The 25,457-nt window shown below is 37.9% G+C and overlaps 1 protein-coding gene across 1 annotated transcript; it reads left to right on the top strand.

The window, feature by feature from the left end:
• The first annotated feature begins 13,305 nt into the window (after positions 1–13,305).
• Positions 13,306–14,004, top strand: LOC125777935 (uncharacterized). The gene has a single exon (XM_049454082.1). The coding sequence runs from the start codon at positions 13,306–13,308 to the stop codon at positions 14,002–14,004; it is 699 nt and encodes a 232-aa protein (XP_049310039.1).
• The last annotated feature ends 11,453 nt before the right edge of the window (positions 14,005–25,457 follow it).

Below are 25,457 nucleotides of genomic sequence, written 5' to 3'. Positions count from 1 at the left end.
GATGTTGCAGGAAACAGGGAAAAACTTAATTAATAAATAGTTTCAAGTGGTTTCTAACTTAGCCTTAGCCTTATATATATATATATATGTACATATGTACATATATATGCATAAATATATATAACTGTACAAACGCTAACGGCATTAAACGCATGCGCACTACAACTCCTACAATTGCAAATTCAAAAAAATGATGCCAGATTTATTTATACATTCCAAATGATGACGAATGATAAGACAATAAAAGCTTAGTTAAATAATAAAAATTAAACGATACAATCAGACCAAGTCATATAACCATTTAAAATTTTAAGTTTAATAGTACCTATTTTGAGTTTAATTTGGACGAATTTAATTGCATTAAAGCATAATCTGGCATTCCATTATATTAGGAACAGGAGGCAAATGAAAGTTCAAGTGGAATTCTTGCCATAAGCTAGTATATGTATGTACACGTAGTACTTCCCTTGTCGGCATGATTAGTAATGTACGTATATACCTAAGACAGAGATTTGTACATTCGTGGTATTTGTAAAATTTTCGTAACATTTTACCCTGTAAATGGTAGTTGAATTTATATATAACTTTTGTATGTTTATATAAAACCGGTAGAATACATGTATATTGCATAAATATTGTACATCACGGGTTTTTAAATAAGAGCGATACAAAAGTAAATAAATGTAAGTAAATAAGACAAAAACTGTTAGGGGTATTAATGAAATTCTGTATTCCTCTGAAAGTACATTCAATGCCATTATGTATGGAAATCGATTTCTTTTGTATGGCCACCCCGAGCACGCTTGCAGAAATCCAGGCGCCGAACCTAATTTTCTACAGTTTTCAAGCATAAATCGCCCGAAACCATTTTAATGTTCGGTATTCCTACGAAGTTCATCAATCGTCGCTGGTTTGTAGCCCCACGGGAAATAGTCAATGGCGTCAAATCTCACAACCGAATGTACTCACAGGGTAATAAAAAATTTCTTTGATATCCAGTTTAAATCGTTTTTGTTTTATAAAAAAAAAAAAAATTTTGTAAAGCTCTTATTGAAGTCGAGGGCACTGACTCCGAATTTCGGTAGTAAGTCTTTATAATTTTGACTCGTTTTTGGATCGTATAACTTTCCATGATCAAATAGTAAACCGTACTCAAGAGAAATGTTAAAGTAGTGGGAAAAAAATATGGCGTCCTTTGCTGTCACTATCGGTCTACTTTTGTAGTACCCTATTAAATAACCCTACAAGTATATATGAATGTTTAGTTGCATGTAATTTTATACATGTTTACCTTAATATACAATGAGGTCCTGGATTTCAACTCAGAGGCAGTTTTAACAGTGCTTCTAATAAAAAATTAACTTGTAAGAAAATAAATACTTTCATATTCGTTCATTCCGCCACTTGAAGGAAAATTCTGATTGAAATATATTTGTATTTTTTTAGACTCGAAATTCAAGTTACCTTCACTCATACATTCAAATGAAACGACACAGCAACGCTATTTTTTTACTACCATAATAGTTGTCCATATTACTAACAACTAACTATACTAGACGTTTTTGTCGTTCCAAAGTCAAGGTAGCTAGCTCGAGCATGACCAACCTTAATGCAACTGTTTGCAGAAAATGGCTCACCTGTACTTAGCGCCGGCGGGGTCTCCTGAAGTTAAACCTGAATTTACGCCGTGAATTGCTATGGATTTTTATTATAACAGACATCTCACAGGCCATATTAGGCGTCGACTTCCTCGAACATCATGATCTAGTTGTAGACTTGCAATGGAGGCACCTTATCGATCGCACCACCCTGCTAAATACATCGTGCTCAATAACACGACTAGCAACACCAAGCATTTCTACAATCGACACTTTGCAGAGATTTTCCTACGCCCTCAACGAGTTTCTTAATATTACCTGTCCGAGAGCAAGTGTATTTTCAAATATTGACCTTCAAAAAGCCTTTCATCAGGTGCCACTACATCCTAATAATATTTTCAAAACTGCCATCGCATCGCCGTTTGGAATTTATGAGTTCACTCATATGACTTTTGGGTTAAGAAGGAGGTGTCAAGTCTAAACCTCGTAAATCAAACTTTGGAGTTTCCGAGCTTGAGTTCTTGGGACATTTAATCATTTCCGACGGTCACCAAGCAGCTTAAGCGTTTTTTAGCTATGCTGAACTTTAATCGTCGATTCTTGCCAAACGCGCTGGGACATCAAGCACCACTTTTTGCTATGTTGCCGCGTAACAGAAAAATCGATAGTACAGAACCATAATTTTGGGTAGACGCGACAGACTTCACAGACGATTCTGTTTTGAATCAAATCGTTGACGGTTCTTTTCAGCCGCTTGCTCTTTTTCACGCAAATTTTCGGCTGCTGAAACTCGCTACAGTACTTATGATCGAGGGCTAACAGCATTGTATCTTGCCGAGCAGCTCGTCTTTACATCCCATATCACTACCGAAATTCGTCATGTTAAAGATGAAGGGAATGTCTCCGCTAATCTTTCTTCATGAATACAATATCTGATTACTGCTGCATTACGACCAGTTAGCCAGGGGTCGACGATGGAAAATTAAACTCGTGTCTCAATCCATGATTCTATTATGCTAAAGAAAGTTTCTTTTACTTTCAGCTCTAAGAGATGTCTCTACGAGTTAACAAGAGTGTACTACAGCGCCGACAGCTTCCCAGTCAACGATTTGGGAACTTACATATCGACATAGTGGGTCCCTTTCCGTTGTCAGAAGGCAAAAGGTATTGCATTACGATAGTTGATAGATTCACCGGCCGGAGGCTTTAAAAATACCAAAAATGACGGCACTGGTAGTTGCTAAGACCTTGCTTAATGTCTGGATTGCGAGTTTTGGCAATCCCATCGACAACACGTCTGACCTTCGCTCTCAATTTGAAAACGCATTGTTCCAACAACTGTTCCAACGTCGCGGTATTTCACATTTAGGAACAACACCGTACCACCCGTAACAGAATGGCCTAATTGAGCGATGACGCTGCACTTTAAAATCTTCAATTCTGTGTCACAATGCAGATCAGTGGAGCTGATATCTACCATTTTATTTTGGTTACATGCCAAGCCAAGGGAAGCCATGCCCTTCTCCACCTCATCTTTCCAACTGAATGGAGATCTGGCTCTTCCTCTGCTTACCCGAGCGGGTACTGTGTCGAATATTTTCAGAGTTAGAGTATTTTCGTCCATACGTTCGACATGACCTTGTCAGGACAGCTCATTCGCTGAACTATTTCAATGTCATGGTATATCTCATACAGCTCATCTTTCCATTGAATGCGATATTCGCCGTGGCGAACGCGCAAAGACCATCTTCCTTTTCTGTCATCTACAATAATTTATTTCTTTACAAAAATTTTAAATTATTAATTTGGCTGTACACAACCGGATTGAATTTTGTGTAAAATTTAAAATTTTTTTCAAATGACACCGCTTTGTCAACTTTTGATATTTGTTTTCGACCACAGGAAAATATCTTCCAGCTTTTATACTCTCTCAACCTGTTGTTCACCTAACGGGTGTACGTATTACTTAAAACTAATTGAGATAGATATAGATATAGAGTTAAATAATGTATATGTATATAAATGATTAGGATGACGAGAAAAGTCTGTCCGTCCACCCGTTCGTCCGTGGAAGCTGTAACTTGAGTGAAACTTGAGATATCTTGATTAAACTTGGTGTGTGAATTCCTTAGTACAAAAACAAATCGAGTTCGTAGATGGGCGTGATCCGACCAATTCCACGCCCACAAATCGCCATTAACCGAAAACTATTTTTTCGAAAACTATTTTTTCCTTATAAATTATATACAGTTTCTAGATAAATTCTAGTGTAGACAAAAAGTAACTTACTTATTATAAGTGTGCAAGTATGTGCTACATACAAGGTGTGTTCCAAAGTAAACAGAACTTTTTGAATCTAGCGCCCCTTGGTGGCGCCATCTATATGTCGAATGTTGCGTTAGAATCTACTATTTATTGTCAATTTTTCAGTGAGAATTTCATGACATTTCATAGATTGGAAGTGAAGTTATTGCGTTTTAAGTGTCAGTATGTTTGTATTATCGGTGCGAAAATAAGCTTCGAACAAAGAGACAACATTCAATTTTGTTTTAAAATTAGTAAAACTTTTACCGAAACGTTTCAATTCATGAAACAAGTTTATGGCGATGTTTATCTATCCCGTAGCAAGGTGCACGAGTGGTTTCAACGTTTTCAAAGCAGTCGTGAGGACATAAATGATGATCAACATGTGGGCCAATCAAAATCCGTGTTCAGCGGAAATTCCTTCGAAACAGTGCGTGGATTCATCAAAAGTCATCATTGAAGTTCATGGAAACGTTAATGCGGTATTCTACCTTGGAGTTTTGAAGCATTTGGTGTGTGGTATTCGACGTGTTCGGCCCGAATATCGTGAAGATGAAAGTGGATTTGTTACACGATAATGCACCGTCTCATCGATCGACGCTTGTGACCGATTATTTGACCATAAATCACATTTTAATAATTAACCACTCCCCGTATTCACCTGATATGGTACCGTGCGACTTCTTCCTTTTCGGAAAAATGCATTTGCCCATGACAAGAAGGCGTTATGCAGACGTAGAGGCCATTCAAGAGGCTTGCACCGGCATACTGGCAGCCATACCGGCAAACGAGCTAAAACACTCGTTCGACATGTTTTTGGACCGTGCAAAAAGCTGTATTATTAAAGCAGAAGGAGACTATTTTGAATAAAATATATTGATTTTGTTTTTGTTTCAAAGTCCTGTTTACATTGGAACGCATCTTGTATATGCGTGAAATAGGCATGGAGCGCTATAAACGATAAGGGAATACAAAATAACAAACGCCAAACAATATTATTTTTAAGTTATTATAGTTTATTTCTTAATATTACATTTCACATATTAATTACGGCAGTAACACTAACAAACAACATCAATCTTTTAATTCTATAGCGTGAACAATATATTTTGTTAACCCATCTTTAGCGAGCACAAACAAACTGGATGGTTTACCCACTCGAGAGCATGCTACGTACAATTGCCCGTGTGAAAAACATGGTGCACTCAAACCTTAAGCCACAAATCGACATCGTTTAGCCTTGGAATTTGTTTATTATCATTGCAAATGCCAGTCTAATCGGAAACTGAATTCGTTTGAATTGAATTGGCACATCTGTAGGTATGATAGGATACCTTACGTACCTTTGAACTTGCCATTTAAAATGTTGGCTTCGATAACGTTTTTCATCAATTTTCGAATGACTGATCGCGTACTGTTGCACAGCCGTGACAGGTTTATATTACGAAGCAAGATAATTGGAGATCCAACCTTATGCGGTGGCATGCCTGACAAATCCAGTAAGTTCAAAAATTCTGTGGGAAAATTGACAGCTTCGCTGCGATACCAGCTATATCATATCAATAGATTTGTAAGATACCAAGTTCCCTATCAACAACTGTTGTATCTTCAAATTTCAATTGTCTACGTCTGCATTTAGCCTGCAATAGCTCTTTTTGCAATCCACTCATGATTTATGTACCGTGTGTGTAGTAAGTCCATCGGTAAATATTTGTTCAATGAGAGTATCTTGCGAATCATCGATTGTACAGAAATCGGCCGGTAATTTTACGTATCCAGTTTCATCCGTAGCAACTTTTCCATCACTGATATCTAAGAGTTGTTTTGAGAATGTCTCAGTGGATGGATCTTGAAGCATTTGACGCGCATATTTACTTTCAGTGGTACTTTTTCAACATTACGCCACAATGGGGATGATTTTAAGCAAACGTTGATCTCATCAGCGTATGTTAAACGTGAAATGATGAGAAGTGTTTGTCTGAAATCACCTGAAAGTACTACCAACAGAATGCCGCCAAATAGTTTATCGTTGTTTATAATATCTTTCAATGTCTTGTTCAACGCCTCAATTGAATGTGTGCCATAGTACATTCATCCCAGTGATAATTTTACAGTGTTTCAGCTCGGTGGCTATGGACGATTGTTTTTTAATGTTACACACTGCGTCAGGTTTATTTTGAATATTTAGTGGTAGCTTAAATACTGAAATAGCGTGATTATCGCTTTGTAATTTGTACATGTGTGATTTGAATATTTTCAACAATTCATTGTGCTCGTTCAATAGAGCGTCCAAGTTGGCGACGATGCGCCTGGCAAAAAATAAATCAAGGTTATTATAATCACAACGTGCATCCACGCGATTGGCAAGTGTGCTTCCGGAATCCTCGCCACCAATGAAGTGGATTGTAAAAATTTATGTGGTTCGTTTCTTGACCTCTGATTTTGAATGTAAAATTGTATTGTTGACCATTGGAGTTAGTATTTCGAACAATTTCTGTTGCTCTGACGCGCAATTTTTGGCTCATTTTTGAATTTGAGAGCATGACAATGCAGACATTCCTTATCCAATTACCATAATATTCAATATCGGGCTCATACTGGAATGCTAGACCCAAAAATGAATCAGATGTAAATGCACGATGTATGTACCTGTTGGCGTTATTTGTCATTTGTTCTGCGTCTATTAACCGTGAAACGGCGTAATTGTCGTTGTTTTAAACGAATAACTTCATTGCGCTCAGGTCGTGTACCTTCTGACTGTTCTTGACGCAATTGCTGCATGCTCACATGTGCAACAACATTTTGTTGCTGGATTTGTGTTTAAGTTCTCTGGGATCTTTTATCTCCCATACTTCCTGACGTACTTGTATTACGGCTCAAATCAGCACCTTTGCGTTTTTTTGGCATTGCTCACTCTACAAAACACATACATACATAAATAATAAACAGAATTAATGAAATTACTTACTTATGGAAATTATTATAGTTATAATTACTGACAGGATTATAGCGAAAATATTAGTTTTATGTAAAAATTTGAAACATTAGTTGTGAAAAATTTAAATAATTATATAAAAAAATATACTTACAACACAAAAGCCGTTGTTGGTTGGAGCTCGTGACACGTGTTGAGCACTTTTAAGGTTATATAAACCACTTGTTTAACTAAGATTTGATTAACTGAACTAATCGTGCCAAATACAGTTAAAATTAATAATTTTTTTATTATGAATAAAATAGTAATAATTAATAGTTAATATGAGAGTTACACTGAGATTACAATATGATAATTGTAAACGTTACTACTACACTTGATACATAAACAACTATGATGGCAGTAAACTGTGTAGAGAGTGAGCGAAGTCTTATTGTATGAGTGAAACAGGAGACCAGCTTCAGTCTATGGCAGTGGTTCCCAAACTTATTTTTTTAGCGCCCCCATTTTTCACCTATTTAAAAACCACTATAACTTTAAATTAATTATTGTTACCTATATATGTATATTAACGGAGAATTCTAAACGAAACTTTTACTATAACCAGCAACTTGAAACCTGAGCGCAGTAGGTAGCATACAACGGCGCTTAGGTCTCAAGTTAACTCTTACGGGCTCCACCTGCCAATAAGAATGATTATTGAAACACAACTTTATAATATTAAAACAGAGAATCTTTTATCTATATAAATAAAAATGAATCGCCAAAATGTATGTACGCTCATAACTTTCATACGACCGAGCCAAATTTGATGATTCTTTTTTTATAATGTTCGTTGAGAGTTACACTGAGATTACAATATACGTTTGTAAGTCCAGGGATGGTTTCTGCGGAGAAAAAAATTCGAATAATTGCCGGAAAACCCCTGAAAACAGCCCTTTTCTTTTTCTCACACAAACGAATGAATGTTTGTTCGTTAGTAACACTAAGAGAACGGCTGAACCAATATTGATGAAATTTTAAGAGGTTGTTCGTCGTGGATCGGGAAAGGTTTAGAAATAAAGAACCTGTATGTCTTTCATGAGGAAAAGTCGGAAAATGGAACAATTCCAAAAAGTTAATTTTTTCCATACAAATGTTTTTATTAAATTTTTTTGTTTTGTTTTTTAATTATTTAAATCTTTCAAATTTGGCGTTTGCTTCAAAAATTTTTGAAAATTATTCCGTGAAAATGTTTTGTGTGTTTCACACAAAGTGATCAATTACAGCTTGAAATTTGTCACGATGCCATGGAGAGGTCGCGCTTCATTCGCACATTTAGCATTCGATTTAGAGGCGTGAGTATCGAAGTTGACAACACATGGATCGTACCATATTCGCCACTGTTGTCTAATTCACATTCAAAAGTCATGTCAATTTTGAGTATTGCAGTTTGGTGTAATCGATAAAATACGTTTGTAAGTACGTCACTAAAGGAAGCAACATGGCGATTATTGGTCGATACGTGAACTGCAATAAAGCGCTTTGTAAGATGAACGTTTTCCGACTGTTGTGCGTCTCGCAGTTAATTTGGAGAATGGCCAAAGAGTGTATTTCATCCCAGAGAATATAGTATAGCCAGTGGAAACATCGCCAGCAACAAAATTAACATTGACGAGTTTTTTCTTAACTTTCGTCAGTGATGTGTTTGTGAGAACATTGCTCTATTCGAAAATACCTTGATATTATACATGGAATGTATCGTCAAATAGTTACGCAGAAAGAAAGGCCAACCAGTAGATTGACATCCAGGTGTCTTATCAACTAATGCATTAGGACGAATTTACACAATCCACCCGAAAAACGACGATTGTTTCTACCTTCGGTTGCTATTGATTAATGTACGCGGTTCAACTTTATTTGAGTCAGTGCTTACTGTGAATGGTATATGGGAATATGTGCAAGTTTTGGAGAAGTAAGCCAGCAATTACAAATGCTGGAACACGCTAATCACTGGAATGAAAATGAAGTTCGCATACTTTTCGATATAAACCTCGACATTGTCAAAGACATTTTACATCGTCTTCGCTAAAAATTGGAAATGGTTCAATTTCGGTTGATACTTCCGGTGGTTCGATATCAATTCCATCTTCCCTTTATCAATTCACGAAGGATGAACGCATCAAAAATGTTCGGACATTGGCCAAATTATCATAACTACTCCTTAAGTGCACGCACAATGCCAGCTGCCAAAAATACCGATGTTGTTGACTTCAGCTGGAAGATTCAAAGTCAAGTTCCGGGAGACTTGCGCTCATACAAATCGATCCATCGTCTTGACTATGAAGACGACGCCGTGAATTATCCAGTGGTATTCCTAAATTCTTTGGACAGGCTTAGTATGCCACCGCATCATTTGCGTCTCAAAGTAGGATCTGTCGTTATTATGTTTCCCAATCTTCATGCGCCGAAACTGTGTAATGGAACCCGACTGATTGTGACGCACCTATCCAGTACAAAGGGACAGAATGCTTGATCCTACGAATTCCTTTGAGTTCTAACGATTTGCCATTTCAGTTCAAACGTATACCGTTTCCAGTGAAAATTGAATTTGAGATGACAGTCAACAGGACCTAAAGATAGTCGCATAGTGTGAGGCATAATTTTGGAAATGCTATGTTTTTCACATGGCCGTAGCGTGCTCACGAGTTGGAAAACCTTCCTTTCTGTACACCGGAACAGAAACCGAAAAATGTTGTTTATAAAGCTGCGTTACATTGAAAAAAAAAATGAAATGATAAATTTAACTTTCTTTTCATTTCAAACTACATAATTTCACGCAGGACAACGGCTGCGGGGTCAGCTAGTTAAAAATAAAACTAAAATAATCGATCCATATATAAAAAGTAATGTGAACGATGAATCTGATGCTGTTTAATAAGTTTGTTAATATCAGGTTCAATTTACTCAAGAACAGTCGCAAGTCGCCACGTTCGGTAACAAGCAAACGATTTCTATTTTTAGAAAGCACTGTTGTCACAGCACTAAATCCACGTTCACACAAATATGTCGATGGGAAGGCTATCAAGAATCGTTGAACGATTGACCACAATCCAGGGTACAATTGCGAGATCGGTTTTTGTAGCCAAAATTCTTGATAACCATTTTTGAACTTGATTTTTATTTCCTCGTTTGTTGTCAATTCTACAAGTTCTTCCTCCAGCTGAGGTGACATTGCTGTGTTGACATTCTAAAACGGATCCAACACCCAGTCTGGTATTTCCAAGTTCAAAATGTCCTGGTATCGTTCGGTGAAGTCAATGTGGAGGTTTTCCAAATGTTGGCAGTAGGCAAACAATTCGTCGTTACTGCATGATACTGATAAATTCGGAAAATTGTGAAGCTCACGTCTGCCCAAATTCTTTTTGTGTAGAAGCAGTTTGGCTACGAAAGCAGCAACGACCTTTTTGTTTTAGTTAAATTTAGTTTATTGCTTTGCAGTTGGAGATTCATGTCGTTGAACAATTTATACAGGTCTGTCATGTAAGCTATGTATATCATTCTTTGATGTTATGAGCTTGTCTTGAAATTCTGTATCTTTAGTTTCCAAGAACTCTATTGACTCTGTTATACAGGTTGTAGACTCGAGTCAGACAATTGCCTCTTGATAGCCAACGAACTTCAGTATGAAACAACAAACGATTGAAATCCTCGTCATTAGTAACACAAAGCTGATGAAATAATCTATCATTCAAAGAGCTGTTGCGGATTTTATTGACTGCTTTGATGACATATTGCAGTGATTGAAATAGTTTTTCACTTAAGTTTCTAGCAACTAAATGTTGTCTATGAATAACGCAATGTACACCAAGGACAACTGGAATTTTATTTTTTAAGTGCGCTGGCACCCTATCATAGCCGGAGCGCCATCCGTAGCAATTGAAATAATATTTTTCAAAGGAATCTCTTTCTCATCGCAAAACTTTTCTAATATATTGAATATGGTTTCGCCTTTTGTATCGGTCTCTAAATTTCTAGCAAATAATATCATATATTTACTCATCTTTAATAAACCCCACGTAAGACAACAACAATGCTTCATTACTCGTACTTGGTAAAGTGGACTCATCGAGCTGAATTGAGAATTGGCTTATCCTCAGGTGATCGCACAATGATTCTTCAATGTCCACTTGGTAAAGTGGACTCATCGAGCTGAATTGAGAATTGGCTTATCCTCAGGTGATCGCACAATGATTCTTCAATGTTTTCAGCCATTTCATCAATTCGTCTTTGCACAGAATTATTACTCAAAGGAATTTTTCGGATAATATCTGCGGCCGATTTATGAAGCACGGTAGTTATTACTTCATTTATTGCTGGCAATATTAACTCTTTTCCGATGTTATGTTGTTTGCCTTTTTGAGCAATTAAATTGATATTGTACGAAGCTCGAAGTCCGTCGTCATCTTGCTTAGCAGCCGCCGAAAATAGTTCTGCTACACTTGACTGAGTATTATGCTTCTTCTCTAGGTCTTGAAAATATGCTACATTCTTGTCTCTCTTATCTGGATGCATTTTATTCGAATGATCTTGCAGTCTTGAAGGCTTCATTGCTTCATTCGAAAATGTTTTTAGACATAGAAGACACAAAGGCGAGAATTGGGTTGTGGGATTTTCAATGAATCCGAATTTAATGTATTCCGCACAGTATTGCCGTCTCTTCTTTTTTACTTCCGACATTGTTTTGTTTTGAGAAATACGGTTAACTTCGCGAGTAGTGTCAAGGAGGCGTAAGTAATGCTCATCTATTGCGCGCAAAACCACAAATGAATATAAAATAAATATTACATTGTTTATATAGGAATGCGTAAGCACAATTATTATATAGTACTCCAGAAATATGAAATCTTATTTTTCCTAGAAATACATTTGTAAAAAAAGGATCTTTCTCCTTTTCGTATTGTCTTATTTTTCCAAGAAATCCTTTTGTAAAGGTAAGGATCTTTATCCTTTTTTTTTATTTTTCTCAGAAACACATTTGTAAGAAAGGATAAAGATCCTTTTTTTATTTTCCACATAAAAGATTTAAGGAGTTCAAAAGCTCAAAACGTGCGCTGCATCAGCTACCTACCCGACGTCATTTCGCAAGTGATAAAATAAATTTTTCAAGATCTCAAAGTATGCGCTACATCAGCTCGAACCTTCCTACTCTACACCTTTGCGCAAATGATTATATTATGTCGAGATGCCCCGTTATAAAACGGAGCGTCCGATTGACATGATTTTCATTTTTTCTATATTCAATAAAATAGGACAGATATATGAACTACGCGGAGAGAAATATAGAACCGAGTTTGATCAATATTTTAATTCATAGGGAATTATAGGGGAATGTTGGGCAGGTGGGGAATCCCGGGCCAGCGTGATATTTTTTTCCCTAGTATAGGTTGACAGCTGCAACCAACTGTCATCGGCTCGTCTCATACTAAGCTCAATTTCTATATAGCACTCGAGCTGTGAACACGTGTTATAACCTCTCTGCGACAACAAAAAGAAATTCGACACTCCGAAAGTTTTTTTTCAACTCTGTGTACAGTTGATTTTTTTTCACATTTTCCAATAAATTCATCCTGGTAAATATGTTTATAATATTAGTTGAGCCTTTAGCCTTCGACACACAAAAGAAATTTTGCACGAATTTACATTGTGTTCATTATCCACCGCCATTTTGCAAATATGAGCGCTTGGGGAATCTCGGGCCACTTATTACGGGGAATAACATGCTAACTTCATATATTTGACGTGTATAAGTGATTTTTCGTGCAGAATTTCAACAACACAATAGTTTTTCAACATTTCCTGATAGTTTCGTGCTCCGAAAATTTTTTTTTAGTCATTATGCCGCGGTACTATCCCAAACAAGAGAAAATTGTTGATTCCGACAACATTTTGGAGGCGATCAAGTCGATGAAAATACATCACAACAGCGTTCGACAATCTGCGACGGCACACAAAATTCCGAGGACCAACGTGATGCGTTATATTGCAGCATTTGATGGTGCGAGCATCAACGTTACTACTGCCAAGGCCGATGTAATGAAGAATTTGCTGGCTGAAAGCACGACGATGGGCCCAAAAACAGTGAGTTCTGCTGGTTTCTTTCTTTTTCTTTCATCGAATAATAAATAATTTTTTTTTTTTTTATTTCAGATCTTCAACATCGAACAAGAGAAGGGGCTGATAAGCTACATTCTCCAGGCCAGCGACATCAACTATGGAATTAGTTTGATGGAGCTTCGTAAGCTCGCGTATGAATTTGCTCGGAAAGTTGGGGCGTCGTAACGCCACAAAAATTTGTCACTGCGAACACCAGAGCAAGTAAGCCAGAGCCGCGCGAAGCGATTCAACAAAGAGAATGTCGATGCATTCTTTGCCAACCTTTCATCCGTTCTCGGTAAGACGCCCTTTGAACCTCACCGAATATGGAACATGGATGAAACCGGGTGCCCGACCGTGCCAACCAGACCTGTCAAAACCATCGCCCGCAAAGGACAAAAGCAGGTCGGCTCATCAACATCTGCCGAAAAAGGCACCAATGTGTCTTTGGCTTTGGCCGTCAGCGCTAGTGGCCAGTCTATACCGCCATTCTTCCTCTTTCCCCGAGTCAACATGAAAGAGATTTTTATGACTCATGCGAGTCATGGCGCTTTTGGTGTTGCGAACGGTTCTGGTTACATGAACTCTGACGTATTCCCTCAACTCATGCGTCATTTCATCAAGCACACCGGTGCTAATGCCGATTCGCCAACCATGTTGCTGCTAGACAACCACGGTTCGCATTTATCAATCGAGGCGATAGATTTGGCGTTGGATCATGGCATCACGTTGCTGTCTTTTCCGCCGAAATGCACGCACAAAATGCAGCCGCTAGATGTTGCGGTATTTGCACCATTTAAAGGCATGATGACCGTGAAGCATGATGAATGGAAAAAGTCCAACATTGGTGTCACTTTCGATCTGCATCATGTGCCGCTCCTTGTCGATCAGTGCCTCGATGTTATGTTAACGCCGAAAACCATCAAATCCGGCTTCCGAACAACTGGCATCTACCCGTTCAACCCGCAAATTTTCGCTGAAGTTGACTTTGTCGCTTCGGAACTGAGCGGCGAAAATTTGTCCGGTGACTAAGAGAAAGACGCCGACAATCAACGTCGAGTTCTTGCCTCTGGTGATGCCATTGTGACTGCTGCGAATGAGGAGGTGTCAACGTCGGAGGCATCGACAAGTGCCCCAGCTTCAACAAATGGTGCTGCATCATCGTCGTTGTCTCTTGTTTCGGCTCCACAGCTCCGTGATGCATTGAAATCGGTTGGCCCGTTGAAATTGGGCACACCTGCGCCGAAATCAAAACGTGGCCGCAAGACAATGGAGTCAACGATTTTGACATTGCCTAAGGTTGTCGCAGATCTGCGTGACAAGGCCGAAAAAAGCGGCAAAAATTGACGAAGGCAGCCGATGAACCAGCAGCCAAGAAGCAAAAAGGCACGATTTGCAAGAAAAAGATGCCGAAGCACGAGAATCGTCAAAACACGGCCCATTGCATCGTTTGTGATCGAGGGGTTCACTTGAAATGTGCCGGACCGAACCCGAACACTTACACCTGCATCCACTGCGAGTCGGAATAATTTTTTCTCCAATTCCTATTTTTCTTATTATTTATGAACCTCTCTTTCATTTCCAATGATAAGTAAACGTTTTTCATCGGTAACAATCATGTTTTAATCGATTTACAGACTGGCCCGACATTCCCCACCTTTTTTCAAAATCGCAAAATCAGGTTTTTTGCGCCAATGGCTATAACTTTTAAATTTTTGTAGAATTTTATCAAACCAATGTTATCAAAAGGAAGGTTACGACTCGCACTACAAATCCATGCTTTGGAATTTTCACAAAAAATAACTTTTATGTGACTTTTTAACCGAAATCAAAACGTGGCCCAACATTCCCTACCTTCCCCTATTAGTTGATGTTCACAAGTTGTTGTTGAGGGTCGGGAGCTCATGTAGTCGTTGTCTAAGAGGCCTCCTAGCTAAATAAAATTACAAATAACCCCCCAGGCCTCTACACAACGCCGCCATTTTCTTTGTGGGTCTCTTACCGCCCCCCTTGACAGCTGCAGCGCCCACAAGGGGGCGTTATCGCCCGCTTTGGGAAACACTGGTCTATGGCATAGTATGGACGTTCACTCACCAATAAAGGCGCGACAAATTCTAAGAATCCAAAATTGGTAACGCTAAGTATATGTCAGGATTAAACTTTAATAATAAAAATAAATCTTTATTTTCTTAAAAAAAATTTAGATTTTTAATCGAAGTACAGTTAAAAACACTATAATTGATCAGTTATCGAACGGGATAAAAAATGATTGAATTACTAAAATGGCTAAAAAATAGGGGTTGGCGTTAAAAAAGTAAAACTTTAGGATTGGATGTATTTAATGCCACATTATAAAAAAATAAAAAATAAAAATTTCGTTCAAAATTTAAAAACAAAAATTTTAAGAATGCTCAACCATTATTAGACCTACTGAATACGCATATAAAGTTTGGTAAAAATCGGTAAAGCCGTTACGGAGGAGTTTAGTTACTGTACTCCTTTGTGACATGGCAATTTTATATAAAGGGTGATTTTTTAAGAGCTTGATAACTTTTTTTAAAAAAAAAACGCATAAAATTTGCAAAATCTCATCGGTTCTTTATTTGAAACGTTAGATTGGTTCATGACATTTACTTTTTGAAGATAATTTCATTTAAATGTTGACCGCGGCTGCGTCTTAGGTGGTCCATTCGGAAAGTCCAATTTTGGGCAACTTTTTCGAGCATTTCGGCCGGAATAGCCCGAATTTCTTCGGAAATGTTGTCTTCCAAAGCTGGAATAGTTGCTGGCTTATTTCTGTAGACTTTAGACTTGACGTAGCCCCACAAAAAATAGTCTAAAGGCGTTAAATCGCATGATCTTGGTGGCCAACTTACGGGTCCATTTCTTGAGATGAATTGTTGTCCGAAGTTTTCCCTCAAAATGGCCATAGAATCGCGAGCTGTGTGGCATGTAGCGCCATCTTGTTGAAACCACATGTCAACCAAGTTCAGTTCTTCCATTTTTGGCAACAAAAAGTTTGTTAGCATCGAACGATAGCGATCGCCATTCACCGTAACGTTGCGTCCAATAGCATCTTTGAAAAAATACGGTCCAATGATTCCACCAGCGTACAAACCACACCAAACAGTGCATTTTTCGGGATGCATGGGCAGTTCTTGAACGGCTTCTGGTTGCTCTTCACCCCAAATGCGGCAATTTTGCTTATTTACGTAGCCATTCAACCAGAAATGAGCCTCATCGCTGAACAAAATTTGTCGATAAAAAAGCATTTCGAACCGAACACTGATTTTGGTAATAAAATTCAATGATTTGCAAGCGTTGCTCGTTAGTAAGTCTATTCATGATGAAATGTCAAAGCATACTGAGCATCTTTCTCTTTGACACCATGTCTGAAATCCCACGTGATCTGTCAAATACTAATGCATGAAAATCCTAACCTCAAAAAAATCACCCGTTATTAGATAATTAAGATATAAAAATGTAATTTGGCAGAGGTGATCACAGTAGCAAAGGGCACATGTGAGTAAAAATTTTTGGAAAAGAGGGCGTGGCCTCTATATGTCCTAAATCACTAAAGCTTCAACAACTAGATTTGCTAAGCTCGAATACTTTAAGAACTATTAATGACAGTGTGAAAATGGATGAAATCAGAGGATATCCCCGCCTACTTCCCATATAAGATAATTTAAAATTCCATTTGATTCTTTCACTTTCCAGTGCAATAATAATTGCCTTAAAGTATACCACCCTTCGACCAAAATGTGTCCATATCCATGTAACGGCACTGTTCAAAAGCACAATAAATCAATAACTAATTTGGCCAGAGACCCCAGTATCTATATGACTTTTGACCGAAAATTTCGGTTACTGTGTGAGAAATACAATTGAAATTAGATAAAATCGATATTACCCCAACTCCCATATATTACATATAATGATTTTCGTTTTTCTAACAAATCTTATGCGGAATATGTCGGTCAGTATATGAGATATACAAGTATACATGTATAATATACATACGTATGAATAATAATTCGTAGACTAATTTAACTCAAACAAGTAAGGAAGGGCTAAGTTTGGGTGTCACGGTACATTTTATACTCTCGCATGATAAAGTGATAATCGAGATTTCATTATCCGTCATTTACATATTTTTTTATTTTGCTGTAAAATTAATTAGATTAGCAGTTCCTGAGATATGGTTTTTGGTCCATAAGTGGGCGATGTCACGCCCATTTTCAATTTTTAAAAAAAGCCTGGGTGCAGCTTCCTTCTGCAATTTCTTCCGTAAAATTTAGTGTTTCTGACGTTTTTTGTTAGTCGGTTAACGCACTTTTAGTGATTTTCAACATAACCCTTGTATGGGAGGTGGGCGTGGTTATTATCCGATATCTTCCATTTTTGAACTGTATATGGAAACGCCTGAAGGAAACGACTCTATAGAGTTTGGTTGACATAGCTATAGTAGTTTCCGAGATATGTACAAAAAACTTAGTAGGGGGCGGGGCCACGCCCACTTTTCCAAAAAAATTACGTCCAAATATGCCCCTCCCTAATGCGATCCTTTGTGCCAAATTTCACTTTAATATCTTTATTCATAGCTTAGTTATGACACTTTATAGGTTTTCGGTTTTTACCATTTTGTGGGTGTGGCAGTGGGCTGATTTTGCCCATCTTCGAACTTAACCTTCTTATGGAGCCAAGAAATACGTGTATCACGTTTCATCATGATATCTCAATTTTTACTCAAGTTACAGCTTGCACGGACGGACGGACAGACAGACATCCGGATTTCAACTCTACTCGTCACCCTGATCACTTTGGTATATATAACCCTATATCTGACTCTTTTAGTTTTAGGACTTACAAACAACGGTTATGTAAACAAAACTATAATACTCTCCTTAGCAACTTTGTTGCGAAAGTATAATTATACATTCTGTTAATTTTTCTAAGATTTCTTACATATGTATTACCAATACAATAGTTGGTAAGCGGATACATAGATGTTATTACTAATATAACGCCGTAAAAATATACGTGAACAAATTTGGCAGCTGTCGAACTATTAGTTTATGAGTTATAGCCTTTTGGGTGATAGATTATAAAGAATTTCGTGTTCTAAAACCAACCAGAAGTTTGAAAAACTTGTATTAAGTATATGAGAGATAAGGGTAGTACCGACCTGATTTTATCCACTTTTGGCATTATTTCCTATATTTAACAGCAAACGATGATCTCTGAATTTCATTAACGTACATCACCCACCATCACCAATATATGCGATATACGAGGTGTGTTCAAAAATCTCAACTACACTTTAGAAAACCCATTACCACAAAGGAATTTTCTCCTAATTCATCGCAAACAACGTTAACGTGAACGGCCAGATATTTAAAGGTAGGCGATATTTTACATTATATTTAGCGATTTTAAACAAATACGAAATTCTTTGAATTTTTTGTTCATTTTTACAAAATTACTCAGGTAATAAAACTTTTTAAGAGGTTTATTTTAAGGACTCGATAAATAATAACAGGTTTTAAGTAAAGACAAGTAATCTATTTCATTTTGACAAATAAAGTTAGGGAGTATTCTGGTAGTAAGCAATCAGTACTTATTAGTTTGTAATTGTATTTGGAGAATGGAGTCATGTGTAGAAGTTCACGAGAATTGGGAAAGTTCTCTGATTTCTGCGCACTTGGGAATGGTCAGAAACGATTATTTTACATATGGCTCAAGCTCACGATTTCCGCTCTTAGACTAAGTATCCTCTCGGTAGCCAAAAACATCCGTTTGAATGCCAGGTTAAGTAAGAAGGCGAAATATCTCCTCCCCAGGGATGTGTGTCTGGTTTGGGATACACCACGTAAAAGACGCCCCCAATGTAAAATAAGCATCAGCCTTAGAAGAGAAACACTCCTTTTGATGACGACCCTAGCAAACATGAGAGGGACTATGATTTCAGCGCATACACCTAAAATATCGGGCCCCTTAATAAGGAAGGTGCCGCTGTCCAGCAGGTTGATGTCCACGTTAGAGTAAAGGCTGACATAACCGCCGTCCAAGATATGCGATAGACCGGACAAAGACTGAGGCGAATAGGTAGCATTACCTAGGCGAGTGTAAATTCGTTATGGAATTCGTAGCGGGAGGGAGACTCCGTCACCGAGTACTGACATTCACTCCGCTGGATGAACATGTACCCATAATTTGCAGTAAAATGGAGCTCTTCAATGTATCGAGGATTTTCGACCCCAACTCGATGGAAGAGAAGGAAAATGTGACCAAAAATGTCTTCTATAACCGCTTAGAGCGCAAATATGAGAGCTGCCATCGCCACGATGTCAAAGTTGTGCTTGGCGACTTTAATGCCAGGGTGGGCATAGAAGGTATCTTTCGTACAACGGTCGGCAAATTCAGCCTCCACGAGGAAACATCCCCAAATGCTGATGATGCCGATCGACTTCACTGAGCCCGAAATATGGTTATCTACAGTACTAGATTACAGCACCAAAAAATTAATCAAGCTACCTGATCCGGATCAAAAAACCATCAACCAGATCAACCGTGTTTAGACGGAAGACCCGTTTCTAGTGTTTTAGATGTGTGTACGCTCCGTGGTCCTAACATCAACTCAGACCACTATCTTGTTGCAGCCTAGATATATACCCGCGTCTGTGCAGCAAAAAACGCACATCAATAAACACAAGGAAGGCTCGACGTTGAGCAGCTGCTACCTGACAGACACCCGAACGATTTAGATAGATACCGAGATCTGAAGAGGGAAGCGAGACGCAGTTGCAGACAAGGAAAAAGAGAGGCCGAAATTCGTGAGTGTAAAGAGTTTCATGAGCTGGCCGACACGGATAATACTTCAAGATCGGAGAAGGCGAACTCGATTCTCTAATTCATGACCATGAAGCAGACGTTCCATTGCCTGACCCTGACGAAGTTTGAGTTACAATTGTCTGCCTGAAGAACACGAAAGTGGCGGAGGCCGATGGATTGCGGAAGTCGAGCGTTTACAGGTACACTCTAAAATACTAAAGATTGATCGTACATTAGCTAGTGACAAGGAAAGTATAGTCGACGAACAAATATTTTCAGCAATACGAGAGAATAACGGACAATACATTCAGTTACAGAAACTAGAAATATCAATGTTACAATATACAAAAAAACGTACACACAGGACCTACACGCCTGGACAAGAAATATTTGCGAAAACAATGTGAAGGGATAAATATACTAAATGCTACAAAGAATATATATGTATATATAATGAAAGAAGTCCATGAGGACACTGCTCTATTCACCAAGATTAAGATTATCCGCAAGGACAATATACGCTGTGGGCAAGCCAGATGATAATGACAAGAACGGCGCAACAAATAGCTAACCTGGAAGGAAATAAATATCTATCGATTTTATATTATATAAGGCAGCAATAAAAATATACCGATATGGCCAGCAAACGACGCAAAATTTTGAGTCCACATGCACATTGCAAAATGTTTCCTTGCCAGTGGTATAAAGAATTCTCGTAGTGTCAAGAATATTTCTGCTGCCAACCAGAAATCAGTCCAGTCCAAACCCAAATCAGTCTCCAACACGTCGTTCTCAAGCGTTGGCCATCTTTGTGACATCGTTGTGATGAATTTCGAGAAATGATCTTGGCCTACATCCTTAGAAAATCAAATAACGCAAAAGCTGAAGCAGCAATTACCAGAATCGTCGTATGTTCGTGAATAGGGCTGAGTAAAAACTTGAAAATGATCTGGATTTTCATCGAAAAATCAGCTTCAGCAATGAGGCTCATTTCTGGCTGAACGACTTCTTCAATAAGAAAAATATGCGTCTTTGGTCAGGCAGCAATCTACACCTACTTCATTATTCATCATTGCATCCTGAAAAAGTTACGGTTTGGGCCGACGACGTCATTGGGCCTTACTTTTTCCGCGATGAACCAAAATCGGCACGTTACTGTGAATGGGAATCGCTACCGCTCAATGATAACCGAATATTTTTGGACCAAATAGGATGATATGGACTTGGAAAATACGTAGTTCGAATAGGGCGGCACCACAAGCCACACAGCGAATGTCACAATCGATTTTTGAAAACCAAGTTTGGTGAACGTGTTACTTACGAAATGGCCCAGTCAATTGGACACCTCGGTCGAGCGATATGACGCCGTTCTCTGAAGCTACGTCAAGTCTAAGGTTTATGCCAACAAGCCAGCGAAGATTAATGAACTTTGTACGAATATCGAACGTGAAATTGAAGCAGTATCGGCAGATTTATACTGGAAAACTGTCGAAAATTAGGTTCTACCTCTGGACTTCTGCAAACGTGCCCGCGATGGCCTTGCAAAAGAAATCGATTTCGAAACATAATAGCATCGAATTTTCTTTCACAAGAATACAGAATTTCATTGTTGTCCCAAACCGTTTTTGTTTTATTGAATTTAACTTTTGTAGCGCTCTTATTGAAAAACCCTTTATATTGTTATTAATTTGTATAGGATATTACTATGAAATTGAAAAAAAAATATAATTTAGTTTAGTACTATTTCGAATTCCGTACACAATGATATCGAATGTAATTTCACAGGAATAAAGAATATCATTGAAACTTTTTGTAGCGCTGTTATTGAAAAACCTGTTATAAAAAAACAGACACATCCTACTTGTTCGTAAAGGAAGACTACATATTTCATATGGTAAATTTAATGTTAGCGTTTAAGTAACAACAATCTATACAAAATAGCATATACCAGATGGAAGTGTTAAAAAATCAACTACTACCTCGCAAAATAGAAGTAGCTTACGCTTTATAGGTTTAACATTAAAATTCTTAGCCTGTACTCCCGATCTTGACGACTTAATACATAGAATTGGACAAAGAGTCGTAAACTCCAATTTTTTTAATTTATTTACGGATTTCAACTGTAAACATTTGCGACAACAAAATGGTATTAAACGAAGTTTACAAAGAACTGCTAGATCTGATTACTACCATCAACTTTACAAGAAATAAAAATTTCTACTCCCCAGCTTTAATGTAAAAATGCAAACATATCAGTTATTGACAAACACGAGAATTCAGAAGTGCTTAAGTGTGAATATTAGCATATATTTTTAGAAATTTATAAACACCCAATCGAAGGAAAATGTAAACCATTGGATGTAACAACTTTAACAAAACTACAATCCAGGGAGACTAATAATAAACTCACTGATACCTAGATATAATACTAAATATACTCTTCTATCCAGATGTAAAAATAATTTGAATAAATAACGGGTTTTCCAATAGGAATGATATGATTTCTAAGTAAAAGTCTGTAATTTTTTTCATTGTATTCAATAATGCCTACAATTTCATCATGGAAAGATGCACATAAGAACAACGTACTTAAATTATTCAATTTTATTATGAAAATAATCGTTATGCATTGAATAGTCGTAATAAGCCTCTGTGCTCGCTATTTCGAGCATACATGGAGTCATGTGTAGAAGTTCACGCAAATGAGAAAAAAACGCCCGCCACGCAATGAATACCCAATGAAAACGACACAAGAGTCTCGGATAAGAGACCACTTTATTTAAGAGAATTATTGGAATCGTAATAAGAATTACGATTTAAGGGCATGCGCCTGGAATGCCCGCTCCTTTAATTGGAAAGATTGGTGTCCTCGTAAGATTGAAGGCTGACATCGCTTCGGTGGATGAACGTGCTTGGCTACTTTAACGCCACGATGGGCAAAGAAGGTCTGTTTAGAAAAACGGTCGGTAAATTCTGCGTTCATGATGAGACATTGCCAAATGGGTTAATGCTGATCAACTTCGACAAGGCCCGAAATACACTTGGCTATCTCCGAATTGGAAAGTCACGAACCAGATCGAAAATGATATTTTCTCGACTGATTGGTAGAAGGGAGCTGTGAAACGGCATTTCGAACTCCTTACGTATAAGTGCAAATAAAATCATTGGTTTTCAGAAAATCCAAAAGAACAACTGATACGATAAGGAGTGTCATGTCGTAGTAGAGAGAAAACATACAACACTTGTGGGATGGGATAGATACCGAGAGTTAAAGAGGGAAGCGAGACACATTTGCATTAAAAAGCGAGATAGACCGAGTTGCGTGGGCACGAAGAGTTTGACAAGGGGACCGAAAGAGGCAATGCTCTCAACTTTGTCTAAAAGATGCAAGATATTACTCTTGTAAAAGCTGCAGAGGTGATCAAGTAACTGATGCCCAGAGCATACTTAAATTATGCAGTCTGCTGAATGGAAGTGAAAGAAAAACACCTAGAGAAGGCGAACCCGATTCCCCAATCCATGAGAAGACGTTCAATTGTCCGACCATGAAGAAGTTCGAATAGCAATTACACGTCTGAAGAACAACAAAGCGGCGGGGCCCATGGATTGTCGGCCAAACACAGCGGCGAAGAACTTATAAGGTGCATGCTACAGCTTTTTTGTAGAACATGGTACGCCTCCTCAACATCGCGTGCTGTGCAAAAGATTAAAGTCCACGGTCAGGAAACTGATTAAATTTTGTCAGTGGGGCTTTAGGTCTAAAGAATTGACAACTGACCAGGTTTTCATAATGCGCCAAACCTTGGAAAAGACTCGTCGAAAGAGGATCGACACACAGCACCTCTTTGTCGATTTTAAAGCTGCTTTTGACAGCTGCTTTTATGCCGCTATGTCTGAATTTGGTATTCCCGCGAATATTATACGGCTGTGTTAACTGCAGTTGAACAATATCAAAAGCTCCTAACGAGGTTTCTGGCGATGCTACTCTCTATCGTGCGACTTCTTCAATGAGCTCCTGGAGAAAAAAAATCGAGCTGCAGAACTGAATAGAAAAAATACAATCTCTTATAATAGTGTACTGCTGCTAGCGTATGCCGATGATATTGATTTCATTGTCCGCAACAATCGCAACGTTAGTTCTGCTTTCTCCAGAATGGATAAGGCAGCGAAGCAAATGAGTATGGCAGTGAACGAGGTCAATGTGAAATCAAACAAATAGTCATCTTACTCACGACTAGACTCCCACGTCACTGTTTGCAGTCATAATTTTAAAGTTGTAGATGATTTCGTCTATTTTGGAACCAATATTAACACCTACAACATTGTCAGCCTCGAAATACAATGCAGAATAAGTGCTATTTTTTACTGAATAGGCAGTTGAGAAGAAAAGTCCTCTCTCGACGAACAAAGACCAAATTCCAAAAGTCACTCATCATACATATACGTGTCCTTAAACTCGACTCACGCGGTGTCTACGACAACAAAGAAGACCAAGGAAATGAATGAAACCATTAACCACTTGGTTCGGTTTAGAAAGATGTAAATAAAGCCGTCAAACATTGTTAAAATTAATGTTGAAAAAGAACGTTCGCCAGTGCAGTTAGTGATCATGAGAAATAAGTAAATTCACAAAGCAATTTCTAAGTTTGGGACACACGATTCTAAAGAATGATTTAAAAAAGTGTATAATATTGCTGTTCCAGAGGCTCCTGTTTTCAGTAGCTCTGCGAACTGCACTAATTCGCCGCCTAGGCTGTTCTCCAAATCATCTTCGTAAGCACTGACCATACTAGAGGATCCAAAATCTCTTAAGAGATCTCTGTAAGAGATTTTAGCTGTCGAAATACTTTAAAAACACTAGCAAGTTTCTGATATGCTTTCATATGTTTAGTTAAAGCAGACAGTACGTTATCAATAATGACAATAAACACCTCAAATTCGAAACGTTGTCCAGGTGTTTGATTTTCAACAAAGTTGTCGAGTGTAGCAGAGCCGCTGGAATGGTCGTACTTTGTATTTCGCTTGATTCGTTGTGATGTCCGTTGCTGGTATTATTCACAGTAGGTCAGATCTTTGACTCTTACCTCAATATCTAAAAAAGGGGATTGCATTGCTTGGACGTAGCCATATAATGATTCATAAAGGACGTATCCCTTTATTAAAGTTTTGATCAGACGACTGCAGCGAAGCACTAGTCGCTTGCAAACGTTCTAGGACTTCGTTGGTGTAAAACCAATCATACAATGTAAAAAAAATTTCGAAAATCTTGATATAAATTATATAAGAGCTATGCCAAGTTTTCGGCCAAATTTATATACTCTATTGGTCGATATTTGTGGTCCAAAGTCAACCCGCAAGAGAAGGATTATGCCTTATTTATTGCGTTTTACAACTTCACTTTTAATCAATGAAATGTCATGAAATTCACTGGATCTTTGGACAATCGATAAAGATAGCAGATTCTAAGGCATCAATCGACATATAGATGGCGCCACCAGGGGGCGATAGATTCAAAAAGTCCTACTTACTTTGGAACACACCTTGTATATTTATTATCTCAATTAGTTGTAGGTGATACGTACAACCGTTAGGTGAACACAACTATAATATTCTATAGCATCTGGTTGCATGAATATAAAAATAAATGTTTC

Source organism: Bactrocera dorsalis, chromosome 1, assembly GCF_023373825.1.
Source record: "Bactrocera dorsalis isolate Fly_Bdor chromosome 1, ASM2337382v1, whole genome shotgun sequence".
Classification (NCBI taxonomy): Eukaryota; Metazoa; Arthropoda; class Insecta; order Diptera; family Tephritidae; genus Bactrocera; species Bactrocera dorsalis.
This window is presented reverse-complemented; position numbering and strand designations above follow the sequence as displayed.

Bases quoted from the DNA above. Each gene is read 5' to 3' on its own strand.
- LOC125777935 (XM_049454082.1), top strand. From the start codon at position 13,306: ATGGATGAAACCGGGTGCCCGACCGTGCCAACCAGACCTGTCAAAACC.